Below are 16,733 nucleotides of genomic sequence, written 5' to 3'. Positions count from 1 at the left end.
ATTGCCGGGCCGCTTGGCTATATCTGAGCCCGCCCTGAATCGATTGCCTCAGCCCAGCGCCGCTTTTTACCTCGCGGCCTGGGTCGTTCTCGGCGGCTCGCGGCGACGCCGGTGAAGGAGGCGGTGGCAAGGCCAAGCCTTTAGGTCGAAGCGGGGGAGCCTCGGCTCCTCACACGTCTAGTCAGGGCCCATTGACTTCGGACTCTGAGGGCTGAGCGGGAGTGAGCAGTCACCGCAGGTGGGCCTGAGGAGGGTGACGCAATAAAAAGGCAGCGATGACGTCACACACCAGGCCTCTCGGCAACATCCGAGGCCTCAGTACAACGGCCCAAAGCCCAGCGCTGCGTGACTCAGTGGGGAGTGGACCGCTGCAAAGTTAGTGGATAGTGTCAGATGACGGTGTGAAGACCGAGATTCAAATTCCTCCGGCCATGAAGCTCACTCAGTGGCCTTGGGCTAGTCTCTAATTCACAGCTTAACCTACCTCACAGGGCTGTTGTGATAAAATGGGGGATCACATATGTTGCTTTGAGCTCCTTGGAGAAAAGGCGGGATATAAATAATAATAATAATAATAATATCGTAGTATAGTGGTTAAAATGCCAGCCTTGGCCTGGGGAGAGCCGTGTTCAAATCCACACTCAGTCCTGACGTTCAGTTTGGCCAATCACAGTGTGGGTCAAGGATTGCTGATGGGACCCTCCAGCCCTTATGCATATTCAGTTTCTATACAGAATGTGTGAGGGTGGTTTCTGTGAATGTGATATATATATATATATGTGTATGCCCATCTTTTAAACATCTGTGTACACATGTTTGGGGACTTGATTGGATTGGAGTCCCACATGGATGTTTAAAGATGGGTGTTAATGTTTGTTGTGGAAAACCCTGGTGGTAACACTTGGGAATAAGGGCAGGGGGCTCTGCTGCACTTTTGCTGCAGCATGCATTTATGCTAGTATTTCCTTCTGTAGCTGATAAGTGTGGATGACATACACATGTGTACACCTACCTTTAAACATGCATGTAATATGTCTACGAACAATTGTTGGGCCAAGGTCCCAACTGAACATGTATTATATGTGTGTATGTCATAAACAATGATGCATCTGCAGCAAACAGGTTTTGAAAGGTTTGCTGGGTAAAGTAGGGATGTGGCCTAAGACTATCCTCATAGGTATGCCTAATTGGGAATAAGTACCACTCAAATAACGGATGATACAATAAGTCTACATGGATACAATTTGGGTATTGGATGCACACCTTGAAATTAGTGGGACTTACTTTTGACTAAATGTATGGGATCTTCCTGCATACCCTCCATGCCTTCACCATTAACTTGAGCCCCATTCATTTCAAAGAGTCTACTCTAAGTACGCCTTATATTGAATTTTACCCATACAATGTAGTGAAAAGACCATTAAGAGATCCTAAAAGGAGATTGAGTAGGAGTAAGTTTCTTTCAGTGCAATCATATATATGTTTACTCAGAAGTAAGTCCCATTGAATTCAATGGGGCTTACTCATAGGTAAATGTATACAACTGCAATATTGACTATGTTAGATCAGGTTGTGGGGTTTCACAGCACTTTTCATCAGGTACCTTAAATTCACAGGACATGACCAGGATCCAAAGAACTTCTCAGGAGCCACGAAAGTACATTTAGGGTGCAATCCTATGGATGTTTAGACATAAAAAAGGCCTCCAACTCTCAGCATTCCCCAACCAGCCATGCTGTCTAAACAGCCATAGGATTATGCCCTTACATGCACATAGGGGCTTTGTTCTGCATCAGAGGTTGCTTGTGAAGCCCGCAAAATCTTGGGAGCAGGTTTTCGGGCTGTGGTGGTGAGAAACAGTCATAAAGGGGTGGGAGGCCAGATTGAGAAGCCAGGTATATAGCCTCTTGCATCCCAGCCTATCTGCAATAATAGGCTTGCGACAACACCACTGAAAAGCGCAAATGGCATTATAGCTGATGGAGGTCATAGATGTGTGCGTGTATATGTGAAATGAATTTAGCAACAATGGTGATTTCTTTTTCTTTTTTTTTTGTTCTTCGGCCACACTTTTCCTCCTGACTTGGACTAGCCCAGTGTGAGGTCACAATGAGGTTTATCTCTTTAAATTGCTGACTCTTGAGATGCTCAGCTTCCAGACCCACGTGGTGTTACTTCCTTCCTTTGTTTTGTCAGAGGGACCATGGAGGCTTCCCTGTTGCTCATATTACTGTCTGCTTGGACCGCAGGTGAGTGTGGAGAGGTGGTGGCGGCGGCACATGGGCAAGCATGATTTGCCAGGGGGCATAAATGTAGAGGAAAGCGACAGCTGGGAAACTGTAGGAATACATAGCCACCAGTAACCCACTTTTCCTCCACTGATGCAGCTGAGTGACCTGCGAGCGCGTTTGAATTTCGCCTGATGGGAAGGCACTTGCCACTCTAAAAAAAACTTAGCAGTTCTAAATAAAGTAACTTGGATCATTACAGCTAGTCAGGGAAGGAGGTCTTGTGCTAAGCTTTGAGCGACAAGGGACGTGGTTTAAACCATTTTGGAATAGTCAACCGACTAATGTTTGGTAATCCATTTTTGTTGATAAAAGAAAATCTTGGTATAATTTGGCTGCTTAGTATGTTCTTATTCCTTTTGTTGGAAATTTAATTTTTAAAATCAATAAAATCTATATAATTTTAAAAAATGTAGTTTTTGTGGAGTTAGATTGCAGGAGTACTCCACCCACCCCTCCCGCGCTCGCGCTCTCTCTCTCTCTCTCTCTCTCTCTCTCAACAGTAGAACATTTTCAGCTCCCCTGACAGTGCAATCCTAAACATTTTTACACAGAAGTTCCACTGAGTTCAAAGTTCAGTAAGACCCTATTCTATTAAGTATGTTTGCAGCCCTAAGTCTCCCAGTCTTGTAAACAGTTGCACAAGACACAGCTTGATATGACATTTTGATGAGATCTGTTCAATCATTTTCTCTTGCTGCTGTGAATGTTTCTTTCAGTTTTCTTTTTGCGACTTAATTCTACATTTTGACTGGCTTTGCTTCCTTTGCAGCAGCTAGTTTTCTGTCTTTAAAAAAGAAGCATTGTATTTTATTTTTTGATGCTCTCTTCCTTCCCCTTTTCTTTCTCTTGCATATTCTCTATAACTGTCATAGGTGCAGTTGTGCAATAACTGGAAATTCTAGAAGAGGTGGGTATTAAACAAACCAAAAAGAGTATTATTGAATTACATGTTAAAATAACCACTCTCACCAACAGATTCGTATCCATTCTGCTTGGGTCTTTTTCTAAATAGTACATTTCCCCCCTTTCCTTTTATTTCCTTAATTTTCAATGTGCACAGATTTTTGTGTCAGCCTGCACTCACACTGCAGGAGTCAAAAAGAACTCACTGTCACAGTTATATAGAGAAACAAACTGTGACCTTTAGACCCAAGGCTTTTAATGTGTAACTTACAGCAATTGCTGCTTAGTTCATTAACAATTGCAGAAATTACTATCTTTTAAGCTTGAGTTAAGATCAGTAGTCTTACCCCCATTTTAATAGTAAGGATCAATACTTGAATTGTGGGGGGAAAAGGCAGGAGGGGAGCCCTTAATGAAGCTCAAAGCCTCATGCCCTGACTCCCCCCAGTGTTAGCCAAACCATGCTTCTCCAGTACCATCTAAAAATAATAGCTTAGGCCAGGCCCCCCTCTTCCCCCTTCTAATTTGAGCACCATTAAATATGTTATCCTAACCCATACTTATGTGGAACAAGGCATGCTCATATCTGTGAAACCTGCTTCCAAGTAAATTATGTGTAAGATTGCCATGCTAACAAGGGAAGTTTTTGTTTTCCTTTTTACAGTTTTACCCCACCCTTCCTCTGAAGAGCTCAGGCCAACATATCTCGCAACAGCCCTGAGAGGTAGCGTAGGCTAAAAGATAGTGACCAGCCCAGAGTCACCCAGTCAGTTTCAGGGCTAACTGGGAATTTGAACTTAGTGCTCTCCAGATATTTTGAACTAATCATTGGCCATTCTAGCAGGGGCTTATGGGAGTTGCAGCCCAAAATATCTGGAGGGCACCAGGTTGCCTACCCTGCCCTAGTCACCCTAACTACCACAGTAAAGTGGTTCTCAAATTCACCCTTAACTCAGAATTGCCATATATAAATAGAAAAATGTTTGATGAAAAGCTGTAACCTTGCTTGTCTTGATCCAGTTGTGGGCGTACCTCCTGCAGAAGGAAAAAGCATATTATTTCTGAGTAAATTATGCTAATGTTCCTGATGCTGTTTGTCTGTATTATGTACCTTCAAGAGCTATTAAGGTTTACTGGCTTCTGCTACAGTGACTTTCACAGCCATCTGACACATTGACATTTAGCAATTGAAACTTCTCTCCACTTGTCGCCATGACAGGAGAAGCGTTGCCTGTTAAACTTCTGCCAGGCTGCTGTTAAAGGCATAGAACCAGAACTATTTAAAAAAAAATAAAAAAGACTGCCTTGTGACTGCATGACTTACCCTTGCCTGGATATTAGCTCTCTGACTGAACTATGCTGGCTTAGATTTTGGACTTGGGGCAGTCACACTTCTACCAAGACAGACCACCGGCCCATTTAGCTTAGCACTGTCTACAGTACACTGTAGCAAGAATGATGGCTGTGATTTGGTGTTTTCCAACATTTGGTTCCTGCTCAAATCCAGTGTTGTAGGGCACAGGCTTACCACATGCAGTGGTAGTAAAGTGCAAGTCTTCTGAAGTCTGCATTTTTTGATGTGCATTTCTTAACCAATTAAGGTTTCCTTTGTAAGGAGATCACTCAAGCATCACTTAGAGGTGCTTTTAAAAAATATTTACTTTATTTATAAATATACTTAGGCATAGATAGAGGCACTCTGTTAGACTCTCTTAATGTCAGCCAAAGTCCATTGCAGCCAGTACCACAAAATACAGCCTCCTTAGAGCCCCCATTGCCCACCCCATGCCTAGAAACCTCTAGGTCCCCTTGCGTTAGACTGCCACGTGACTCACCCTTGCCTGGATATTAGCTCTCTGACTGAACTTTGCTGGCTTAGATTTTGGACTATCTTGTAAACTTGCTCTTGGAACGTAGCCTACCTTGGCCTTGCCTGAAGCAGAACACAGACTTATACTTAAATGCACTGGTGTTATGTCTGAGAAATGAAGGAAAATAGCTGCTTTGAACGTCTCTGACACTGGCAAATGTTTTAATAAAGATATTTATTTTCAGACATTCTCCAGATTTGTCTGAGATTGTTAACAATCACCGTTTGCCAAGCATTTGTTATATAAAATATAGAATACTTGTTTATCTATGATCGTGATTGTTTAGGTGAGCCTTTTCCATATTTACCTAAATCAGCCTTTCCCAACCTGGTGTCCCCCAGATATGGTGGACTTCAAACTCCCATTGTAGTCCAGTACATCTGGAGGGTACAAAGTTGGGGAAGGCTGATAACTATTATATTCAGAGTAATGGGAAAACAGCCTGTGTGTGTGTGCTTTGAAAAAATGCAACGTTAGCAGCTATGCAGACTGAAGGAGTTTCTTGAGAGGTAAAAATAAAACAAAGGAGAGCAAAAGTAAAGTGTCTGAGGATGGTTTCTCTTCTTGGTAATATGCTTCCTTGGCAACCTGTTACAAATAGGCAACTATTTTTTGCAGTCAGAAAAGTCTAACTGTTGATTGGCTGCACACACCGCAGCTGATGCACCTCAGGAACAATCTGGAGAGGCCACAAGTATTAACAGGAATGTCATGACATTTTGTGTACTCCAGGTGCAGACCTTCGCTTGGCCTCCTATTATGCTGATCATATGGTGTTGCAGAAGGAACCAAGCCAGGCAGTCATATGGGGCTACGGAGATTTTGGTGCCAATGTAATGGTAGCTGTTTCCAAGGGTCACACTGTTGTGAAAAAAATGGCAGAGGTTCAAGGTAATAAATCAAATAAAAGATTTCAACCTGTTCCCCCTACCCCAACACACACACATATGCACACGAATGGCACAGCTCTCTTTTTGGATTCCTCTCTGTTTTCACTTCATACTTCTGTGGGTGCCAGAATATTTCCTTAACAATGACACCCAACCCTATTTAGTTTAATTTCTTTATTTACAATATTTATATACCACTCCATATCAAAGTTTTTGGAGCGGTGAACAACAAATTAAAAGAATAAAACCCCATAATTAAAACAATTATAACATTTTAAAAGAGCAGATTCTGAACTTAATAAGGCCTCTCGAAATAACAATGTCTCCAGGAGGCGCCAAAAACAGCACAACGTTAGTGCCTGCCTGACCTCCAAAGGCAGGAAGTTCCCCAGGAAGGGGCTGAAGGCTCTTTTCCACACTGAAGGCTCTTTTCCTGGTGGACTCCAACTGGGCCACAGGTCCATGTGGAACCACTAGGGACATGCCATTTGATGACCTCAGCGACCGGGCAGGTTGGTAAAGAAGAAGGCGCTCTCTCAGGTATCCTGGCCCAGCCAAGCAGCCAGCAGGGTGCATGGATCCCAGAAAAAGAGAACATGGCAACACAAAACATTAATTGTGTGCAGTTAAGCTTTGGGTAAAATCCAGATAAGGTAGAGTTATCATTGATCAGCGGCTCTAGCATTCCAGGGGAGAACATTCAATCTGTTGGCGGTGTTGCACACCCCAAAGGAGCAGGTGTGTGGCTTGGGGGGGGGGGGGATTCCTTGACCTATCTATTTCCCTGGGTGCACAGATGGTGATGACGAGGAGTGCCTTTTACCAGTTTCAGCTGGCTTTCCAGCTTGTGGCCCTTCCTTGAGAAGACCATTTTGGCATCAGTTATCCGTGTCCTAGTTATTTCAAGACTGGATTACTGCAATGCGTTTTATATGAGGTGGCCTTTAAAAACAATCCAGAAACTTCAGTTGATACAAAATGTTACTGGCAGACTTGTCTGGCACTTAAAGTTTGGAGGGCATATGTCCCACCTTACTACATCTGCATTAGTTCCAATTTCTCCCAGGTTTGGTTTAAAGTGTTGGCATCTGCCTTTAAAGCCCTAGGGTGCAATCCTATGCATGTTTAGACAGAAAAAAGGGCCTACAGCTCTAGGCGTGGCATGACCTGACCAGCATGGCTGCCTGGGGAATGCTGGGAGCTACAGGACTTCTCTGTCTGAACATGCATAGGATTGCATGCAAAATGGCTTAGGACCAGGTTGCCTCTGAAAACACCTGTTCCTGGCCTTTGAGATTAGCCTTCGTGGCCCTGCTTTCTGTCTCATACACGTGTGAGATCGGGTGGATGGTTGCAAGAGAACTGGGCCTTGTTGATGGTGGAGCCACAATTTTGGAACTTCCTCCTGGTCGAGATTTGCATCTTCTTTGTACAATTCTGATCAGCAAACAAAATTTGGCTTGAGCTATATATGTATATTATCTTGGAATAGTTTCCCACTGTCTGAGATCTTGGGGGTGGGTGGGATTTTGTTTCTCAAATGCTTCAGGAGTCTCTAAAACGTGGAGAGTTGTCCTGAGTCCTATAGCCCAAGGTGGCCCTTACAGTATAGAGATCCAGCAGTACTACAGGAATGAGATGTCGAATGTGACATTGAATGATGTCTACTTTGGAGATGTCTGGCTTTGCAGTGGACAAAGTAACATGGAGATGACCGTTTCACAGGTGAGCCATACTCTGAGCTGGAACATGAGCAGGAAAAGATTGACATGGGCTGGATTCAGACATAACACAAAACTGTGGCTTGTTTAGCTAAACCCAGTGGTGTAGTGGTTAATTTTGAAGTGCAGGCGCTTAGTGTGGCAGTCCCCATAGCTACTTCCCCAAAGATAGTCCCCAAATGCAGCAGCTGTGTTGATCAACATAATTTTGGCCTCAAGGGCTGCATGCAGTGCTGACTCGGGCTTCACACTGATACAGATTGTTCTTTGCTTGCTGCTGTCAGTGGCAAGAAAAGAATGATCTGGATCAAGATCACTGAAGGAGGGTGGAGACAGTATCACTGTCTGGGTGTTATGCACAAACCAGGCCATAGTCTGGAACCAGCTTGTTGTTCTAATAGAGGCCCACCTTGGGAATCTTTATTTATGATGTTACCTCAAAGTTAAAAGAACACTTTTTTTTTTAAAGCTTGGTTTAAATGTGATTTTCCATGGAATCTGCCCTCCTTCCTAGATATACAATGCTAGCCAGGAGCTCGCAGAAGCTTCCCACTATCCGCTTGTGCGTGTGTTTGCAGCTGCCCTTGTCCAGTCTGAGATGGAACTGCAGGACCTTGCTGACATCAGCTTGCAGTGGTCTGTTCCTACAGCCAGTAAGAGCCTTTCTTGCATAAAACTCCTAGCAAACAATCCACAGAGTTTTTAAATGTGTATGTCAAAAATAGACATCTGTTGTTGTTTTTATTTGGCTGGTGGGGTAAGATTTGAATTTTTGGTCTTCTCAAACCCTACAGTAGACTTTAGGGTAGCTGGAGGATAATTGGAATGACAGCCCTAGGTAGTTCTCCATAACTGAGAGGTCCTCTTTTTCAGTTTGGTCTTGTGAGTTTTTGTTAATCTCGCTTTTGGCTTGTCCATACAAACTTAAACAATGGCTTTCTGGTGGTGTTGGGAACATCTGCATATTGCAGTTTGTGGTGAGGGGAAGATGGCTTATGCCCATTGCTACCTATTGTAGAAAGGCCTTGTATCTGGCCCCCCATCCCGCTACTTTCTGCCCCCTTTAAATGTTGAACTAGGGTACTATTTATATAGTCATCTGTCTTCCCTGAAACCACAAGCTAAGTAGTCCAAAAGCCCTTGAGTATTCTACAGCTTGTATTCCTGATTCTGGGTAGTATCCAATGTTAGTCCTATGTAGAGTAGACCCATATATTTCAATGGGTCTACTCTGTGTAGAAGTAACACAGGATACTACCCTCTGTTTCACATTCCCATTCAGCCCTCGCTTTTTTTTTTTTTTCTTAAGTGCCCAACAATCCCACAAGATTGAAGAAAACGACAGAGTTTTACACTTTGGAAAAGTAATGACTGCAAGCAATTTGCCTCAGCTGGCAAGAAATAATATAGATTTTTGAGCTTTTATTTTATTCTGGGCCTATCAGGGAAAAGTAGGGATTAAAACGACATACACCCTGGTTGATAAATCACATGAGTTTTAATTGATCAATCAAATCTGTATATATTTGCATATGAATACAGGGGGGAAAGCACCCATTCTATGTTTTTAGAGTAGCCCAGCCAGCATGGACTACATGGAAGTTGTAGTCTAACACATCTTGACACCAAGTTGGGGGAAGGCTATTTTAGACCATCTTAGAGGCATTCCCTCCACTGTCAAAGAGAAGGAGGAATGCCTTCTCTTGAAGTCTCAGTCACCTTCAGTTTTTGTGTAATGTTTGCACTAAACATTGTACTAAATATATTTTAAAAACACAAAATCTATTTTCTGATGAACCTGGAGCACCATTTAAACTAAACTAATCTAACCAAATGTTACAGCCATAGTGAAAACAGTGTGTTTGTGAAACGTTCTTAACACTGTCCTCTGTATAAAATCTTTACATATACTGGAGTCACATTAATGGATGCTCATTCTTGCTTAAGGCACATGATCATCCATTACACACAACCCAATATCCAATTTCCAACAGTGGCCAAGATCACTTCCTGCCACAGAGGTGTATACTAATGTCACAGGGTAATTTTGCAGTGTTCTGTGCCAAATACCTGATCTGTCACACATGTTCAATGGCTAATAGCTGAGGATGCAGCAGAATTAGGAATTCTTTCTCGTAGCATGTTTAACATAACATTTGTATTCTCAAGCTTTTCAATGTTCTAAACTTTTTAAAAAATTCATTGAACAGAAAACTTGGGCCACGGAGACTTCAGTTACTTCTCTGCTGTGTGCTGGCTGTTTGGCCGGTATTTGTTCGAGAAGCTCAAGTATCCCATAGGACTGATAGACTCCTCCTGGGGAGGGACACCAATTGAGGCCTGGTCTTCCAAGAGGGCACTGAATGAATGTGAGATCCCTGAGTACGATGAAAGGTAAGGAGAGCTCACAACCATACATTTGACTGTTTCCTTGATCAACTGGATGTGTTCCGCCCTAAGGGAATTCTGTGTGTCCTCTGTTCCCTAGAACAGTGGTGCAGGACTTTTTTCTGTCCAAGAGCTGAATTCTGTTTTGGAGCAGCTCTGGGGAGCTGCATTTCAGTGCTGAGCAGGGTCAAAGGCAAAAGGGGTGGGACCAAAAATACCAGCATATTTTAGCATAAAGCTCTTGCGGCCAGTAACTAAACCTTAAGAGAGGCATTTCAACCCTTTAGGACGGGGAAAAAAACTGCATAAAAGCCAGGAAACCACCAAACTGTCAGTGGCTGGGGGAAAGGGGCCAGGGGAAAGGGGCATGGCCATCTGATGTCCCTGAGCGGGCCAGATTTGGCCCCCAGGGCTGCGGCTCTGCACCCCTGCCCTATCACCTCTTTTCTGTGATATTTCTGCAGCACACAAGTTGCCACATAGTTTACATTGATAGGTAAGAAATCTGTATGCACACTTCTGCACTGGGAACCAGAAAGGGAAGCTTGCCTGCCTTGTGTCTAGTTGATCCTTCAGATGATCCTCTAACGCACTGGCAGTGGTGTATAACCTTAGGCTGAACTCTTCTTGAATATGTCGACTTTGAATTTGCCCTCACTATTCATTTACTATTGATTCAGTACATTTCTGCTTTATAATGTCTGACAAAAACATTTGAGAATGGCTGTAGGTGCAGTAGCCACATGTCACAGCACAGTTCAAACAGTACATCTTTGAAGAGGGCGAACTTCCTCATTACAACTGAGAGCAATGTGACAAGGTGCATGGACTAAAATCTTGCATTAACCCTCAGCTTGTGGCTAGATAGCATCACCGATGCAATGAATATGAACTTGAGCACGCTCCGGGAGAGAGCGCAGGACAGGAAGGCCTGGCGTGCTATGGTCCATGGGGTCACGAAGAGTCGGACACGACTGAACGACTGAAGAACAACAACAACAGTGTATCCCAATATATTTCCAAATAGGTTGATTTAGGAAACTGCCAGACAAAACCAACCCTGTTTATTCATCCCCAGGACAGTTTGATTAAAGGCAAGTGTAAGGGCATTTCTGCACCAGCCTAAAATCCTGCATTTAAAATGGGGCTTTCTGCTTCCCTTTTAAATGCAGGATCACAACTGACTCTCTTTACACACACTTCCTTTCCCTCCTCCTCTTTCCCCCACCTTCTCCCCGTAGCTGAGACTTCCATTATCTTTCAGTGATCTCGCTCCTCTTCTTGCCGCTTTAACTCTTTTGACGGAGGAAACTGAAGCAGAACACAACAGGGTAATTTGATAGCTCATTATCTGTGATCTGTTTAAAAAAGGAACAAAGGGCATTTAGTGCAGGAGATGGCTGTGATGATCACTGCGTCATGTAAAGAGCCCGCAAACTTCTATGAAGGAGCAATCTCAATCGCAGGATAAAAGCTCCTTGTGAAGGAGCCCTAAGATTCTAAAATGTAAGAGTAAAGACAAGTGTAAGATTCTAAAGAGCTGTCACAGCGGGCTCCTTCTGAGCCTGGCCTTGTGACATACATTGAGCCTGACCTTGTGATATACATTCCAGCAAGTTAAATGCTGCACTAGCCATCAATCATGCTTCTACCTTTGTTCATCAGGTGAGTTGTCTGCCTTTTTCAAGTTGGTTTATGTTCTGTATATGACCATTTGTACCAGGGGTATAGAACCTCAGGCTCAGGGGCCAAATCCAGCCTGCCTGTGGTCCCAGTCCAGTACTCCAGTGTTCCCCAGAAAGCCACACCTCTTTCAACCGCCAATCATTTGGTGGTTTCCTGGTTTTCGTGCTTCTTTCCCCCATTCTAAAAAGTTGAAGTGCCTCTCCTAAGGCTTAGCTACTGGCAGTAGGACCTTTACACTAAAATACGCTGGTATTTTTGATATTTTAGACTTGCCACCTTTGGCCCTGCCCCATTTTGCCTTTAGCTCTGCCCACCACTGAGAGCTTCTCCAAAATGGAATTTGGCCCTTGGGCTGAGAAGTTTGACACCCCTGATTTATACATCCATCCTTTAGTCCTCCTCTCCCCTCCAAATCATAACCATTTAAAAATGGTACAAAACTGCTCTAGGACCATTGATGCAGTGGATACCAGCTAATTGGTGTCATCTACAGCCTGCTTTTATATGGTTCAGAATGAACCAGGTGGCATACTTGTAATTCACTTTTTGGTGCTCATTGATTTTTTCGTGTGCTTGCATTTAATATGGAGACATATCTTTAAGCTGCTTCCACAGCTCTATAAACATGGTCTGTCTTTATTTATTGGATATGTATATATATGTACTCTATTTATATCCTACCCTTTCACACCAAAGAGCCTAGGGTGGATAACAACATAAAACACAGGACACTACATAACCACATTGAAATCTCTCTTCACTCTTACCCATTTATTGATTGATTACATTTATATCCCACCCTTCCCCCAAGGAGCTCAGGGTGACGTACATGGTTCCTTTTATCCTCGCAACAACGCTTTGAGATAGGTTAGCGTGGGAAAGAGTGACTGGCCCAAGGTCATCCAGTGAACATCATGGCTGAGTGAGGATTTGAACCTGGATCTCCCTGATTCAACACTCTCTAACCCAACCTTTCTCAACCTGGGGTTCCCAGATGTTGTTGAACTCCAGTTTCCATCATCCCTGACTATTGGCTATGCTGGCTCTAGATGATGAGAACTGTAGTCCAACGTCATCTGGGGACCCTAGTTTGGGAAAAGCTGCTCTAACCACATTGGCTCTCAATTAAATTTGTATCATGCCTTTTTTCCATAATGGAACCCAAGGCAGCTTATATGGTATTCCCAGGTGGTTGTCGATCCAGGGCCTGATGAGACCCAGGCCTGTTGAGCTTCAAGGAAGGTTGCCGCATCCATCATGTGTCTTCTGTGAGGTGTATGGGAAAACAAAGTGTGGGTCAAATTCAGGAGCAGCTGGCAAGACTTACATGGTAGAAGATAAATGTTATGCAAGCTCTGAGAGCCAAGATGGCACCTGAACAATGTTGCGATGTAGGCTGCATTGTGTAGACCTGTTCTTCATATTTGCCAGCTCCAGACCAATTACATCTTCTGTACAGCAACTGTTAATTGAAATGTCTTTGACTGCTGAGTGTTGGTTCTAGAAAAGAATGTCCCCAGTCACTAGAAATCAGGCCTTGCCTACATGTTGTAAATTCCTTGCTAACTGGCTCATCTATTATGCTTCAGCATTCCAGCCTCATACCTTGCTGCTGGCCCCAAAGAGTGGTCAGTGCTCTGGAACGCGATGATTCATCCTCTTCTCAACATGACCCTCCAAGGTGCTATTTGGTATCAAGGTAGGTTAAACTCCACGGCAGGATTGAGCAGGCACAATGCAACCATCCCTACCACATTTGGAGTTTTTTTTGTCCTCGGTGCGTTTACCACAGGTGAAGCGAACACCCTCATGAACACAGATCTGTACAACTGCACATTCCCCACACTCATTAAAGACTGGCGGAAGGCCTTCCACGAAGGGTCTGACGGGCAAACTCGGGAGGACTTTCCCTTTGGCTTTGTCCAGGTAAGTGGCAACGGCACAAAGGTGAAAGTGGTACACCGGTTAGTTGGCACTATGAAATACAGGGACAAATGCCTGTGTTGTGTTTTATACAGATTAGCCACCCTGAATTCTTGGTGAGAGGACAGGATATAAAGCAAATAATCCAATCACAGATTGGAGATTAGAAGGAGATTCCTCTCTTTACTTCCTCCCCAAGCTCTCAGTTGCTTGGTGACAAATGCTGACTGTCTGAAGTGCATCCAGTGATAACATCGTAACTTGAGCAGGGATGCAAATCTGCATCTTCCTGCCCCTGATCTGGCATTCCATCTAGTAGACCATACAGATAGTAACAGTGGCTAGTAATAGTTCTTCTACCCATCTTGAGTACAAAAAAACCCTATCCCCCCCTGCCCCAAACTAGCTTTCTCCATGCACTCGTTCATGAGTTATTGCATATCCCCACCTTCATGTCAGTTCTTGGAAAATGGCAGCTACAGAATTCATGCGCCAGAATGGGCATGTCTGCCCAAGTTAATTGTGTTCCTATATGGGTCTGAAACACATACAAATCTCTGCATGTCAATTTTTTAATGGTCCAGGAGTTAAACCCTCCCTGCGTTCTAGAGTAAGCTTGGCCTTCCATTCTGGAATAGTATTACTCCCAGCTGGGGCTCCTTGTCTGTCATAGAAACATAGGAAGCTGCCTTATATTGAGTCAGACCACTGACCCAAGTATTGTCAGCACTGACAGGCAGCAGCTCTCCAGGGTTTCAGGCAGGATTCTTTCCTCGCCCTTCCTGGGGATACCGGGGATTGAATCTGGGACCTTCTACAAGCAAAGCATCTGCTGTACCACCAGCCTACTGCCCTGCCCTGCCAGAAACACCCCGACATTGCTTCTGCCACCACTGTCACTGCTGTAACCAGAAAAGGGGTGGTTGGCATTACCTTCCACAGTCCTTGATGGGGATTTGAGTCTGTGTGGAAAGTACAAGCAAGGATACTAGCGCAATACACCAGACGGGGTACTCTTGGTATGAAATCTACAGCTTTAAGTAGGTTTTGTCTAGGAATACCCAGTGCTGCTCTTGACCAGCTACCCTGTGTTGCAGCTATCTACAGATCGCCATGTGGAGGTCAATGACCACTTTCCACGCATCCGATGGCATCAAACGGCAGACTATGGCTACGCCCCTAATAAGAAAATGCCCAATACTTTCATGGCTGTGACCATAGACCTCGGTGATGATAATTCTCCCTATGGAAGGTAATGCCAGATCTCCTGTTTTAACTCCAGGATGGACAACTTGTTTGGTTGGCTTTTTTTTTTTTTTTACTCTGGAGGGCTGCATTCCCTCGCGAGTAATCTTTGGGGGCCACATGTGTGATGGATGTCTTCAGTGGTAGTCAGGGGGGCTTTTGCACAGCTAAGGCAGCATGCCAACTGCACCCGTACCTGGAAATGGTAAATCCGGCCACAGTGATGCGTGCCTTAGCTACCTCTTGTTTGCACTACTGCTATGTGGGGCTGCCTTTGAGAAGTGTCTGGAAACTTCAGCTGGTCCAAAATGCTGCAGCCAGACTGCTGACTGGGGCCAGTTTGAAGGGCATGTGCAGCTCCCATGGTACAACAGCTTCACTAGCTATTGGTCTGTCTTGGGGCACAACTGAAAGTGAATAAAGCCCCACACAACCTGGGTCCGGGCTCACTGAAAGCCTGTGTTCTCTGAGTGTGGATCCTTATGTATGGAGCCAAAACAGCACCATCCACACTCAAGAGGGTGGTATCAGCAAGCTTGGGAGGAAGCCAGAAGTTTTCAGAAGTACAAAAAATGTTTAGGTGAAAAAAAAAACCCTAAGAGGGCACCCCACAATAACCCAATGAGGACAGTGTATGCCTAGTAGGCAGAAAATGTTTGCTGACTGTGTGTGGGGGTGGGGGGATAGAATGGAGTATCCTGGAAAAGGGCATAGCAGAAATACTGAGGAGTACTCTGCACTGCAATACTTTGCTGCAGTTCCTGCTTGTTCTAGTTCAGGGGTAGGCAGTGCTTGTTGGTACCAATGTGCCCACAGTCACCTTCTTCATTGCCTGCTAAGGTTCCTATCCCTCCCACTTTTTTTTAATTAACACATTTTCTTACAGCAGCTGGGATTGCTGTGAAATAGTGTTCTGTTGGTGCTGAAAAGTGTGGGTTCAAAGGAAGTCTTTAGTATGTTGGGGCTCAGCCCTCACCTCTGCCTTTTACTCAGTCTTTTGAACAGGTTACTTGTCCTTTGCCATGCCTCCCATGGCAGCCATTTTGTGGTGGTGCCCAGGACAGTTTCTCAAATTGCTAAGTGTGCCTACAGGTTGCCTACACCTGTTCTAGTTAATTACCATTGATAAAGCTATTCCCCTTTTGGACCTCTGATGAGGATGGCAGGTGATTCTGTCATTCCTCTAGATGATAATCTCTATATATTTCGGTGTAGGTCTCTTAAACAAAGAAACCATTACATTGTTCTCACCATACTACTATCATTTGTTTGCAGGGCAGTGGTACAGAACCCCTCCTGAATTATGGTGATCCACTGACAGGGATTAGTTTTGCATTTTCCTAATGATTGTGGTTACTTGTGGCTAAGATAGACATGTCTGTCTTAGGGAGGAGTGGTTCTTCCTAGTTGACCCAGGTCCAGCCTGCCATCAAAACTATGCTTCATTGCCCAGGGCCTAAGATGACCTAGAGTCTGGACCAGTGTTGTTCAGACAAATAGCTGGATAATTCAACATGAGTCACATTCTCCATTACATAGCAAGGAAATCCACATTCTGCTTGAAGAATCTTGCATTGTGCCTGTGGGGAAGAGAGAGCCAAATGGGGCAGCATCACCATGGGGGTGGGGGAGAAACAGCTGGCAGGAGAAACAAGACAGGTGGCGGCATGCTCAAGAGAGAGAAAAGCATGCAGGAAAAGGTGGGAGGAGAGAAAGAGACAGGTGGCATTGATTGGGAGCGTGAGAAGAACCTTGGTGAAAGAGGTTTTCCTACAGTCTGCTGATTCGTCGGCAGGGTGTTAATGATGGAATTTG

The 16,733-nt window shown here is 44.3% G+C and overlaps 1 protein-coding gene across 8 annotated transcripts in view; it reads left to right on the top strand.

Moving 5' to 3' along the window:
* The first annotated feature begins 25 nt into the window (after positions 1 to 25).
* SIAE (sialic acid acetylesterase) overlaps positions 26 to 16,733 on the top strand; it is a 27,861-nt gene continuing 11,153 nt past the window's right edge. For 2 of the 8 annotated variants that reach the window (XM_084803775.1, XM_084803777.1), the window contains exons 1-9: positions 26 to 238; positions 2,093 to 2,249; positions 5,798 to 5,956; positions 7,505 to 7,680; positions 8,191 to 8,329; positions 9,887 to 10,070; positions 13,340 to 13,449; positions 13,543 to 13,676; positions 14,771 to 14,925. In XM_084803775.1, the coding sequence (XP_084659901.1) occupies positions 2,204 to 2,249; positions 5,798 to 5,956; positions 7,505 to 7,680; positions 8,191 to 8,329; positions 9,887 to 10,070; positions 13,340 to 13,449; positions 13,543 to 13,676; positions 14,771 to 14,925 (1,103 nt within the window). In that variant the 5' untranslated portion in view covers positions 26 to 238; positions 2,093 to 2,203. Of the gene's footprint in view, positions 376 to 2,092; positions 2,250 to 3,163; positions 3,199 to 5,797; positions 5,957 to 7,504; positions 7,681 to 8,190; positions 8,330 to 9,886; positions 10,071 to 13,339; positions 13,450 to 13,542; positions 13,677 to 14,770; positions 14,926 to 16,733 lie in introns of those variants that run through there. The other 6 variants (XM_084803776.1, XM_084803779.1, XR_014783724.1 and 3 more) reach the window with 5 other exon arrangements.

Source organism: Heloderma suspectum, chromosome 6 (assembly GCF_057233095.1).
Source record: "Heloderma suspectum isolate Gila_16-S chromosome 6, 16-S_ref, whole genome shotgun sequence".
Lineage (NCBI taxonomy): Eukaryota > Metazoa > Chordata > Lepidosauria > Squamata > Helodermatidae > Heloderma > Heloderma suspectum.
This window is presented reverse-complemented; position numbering and strand designations above follow the sequence as displayed.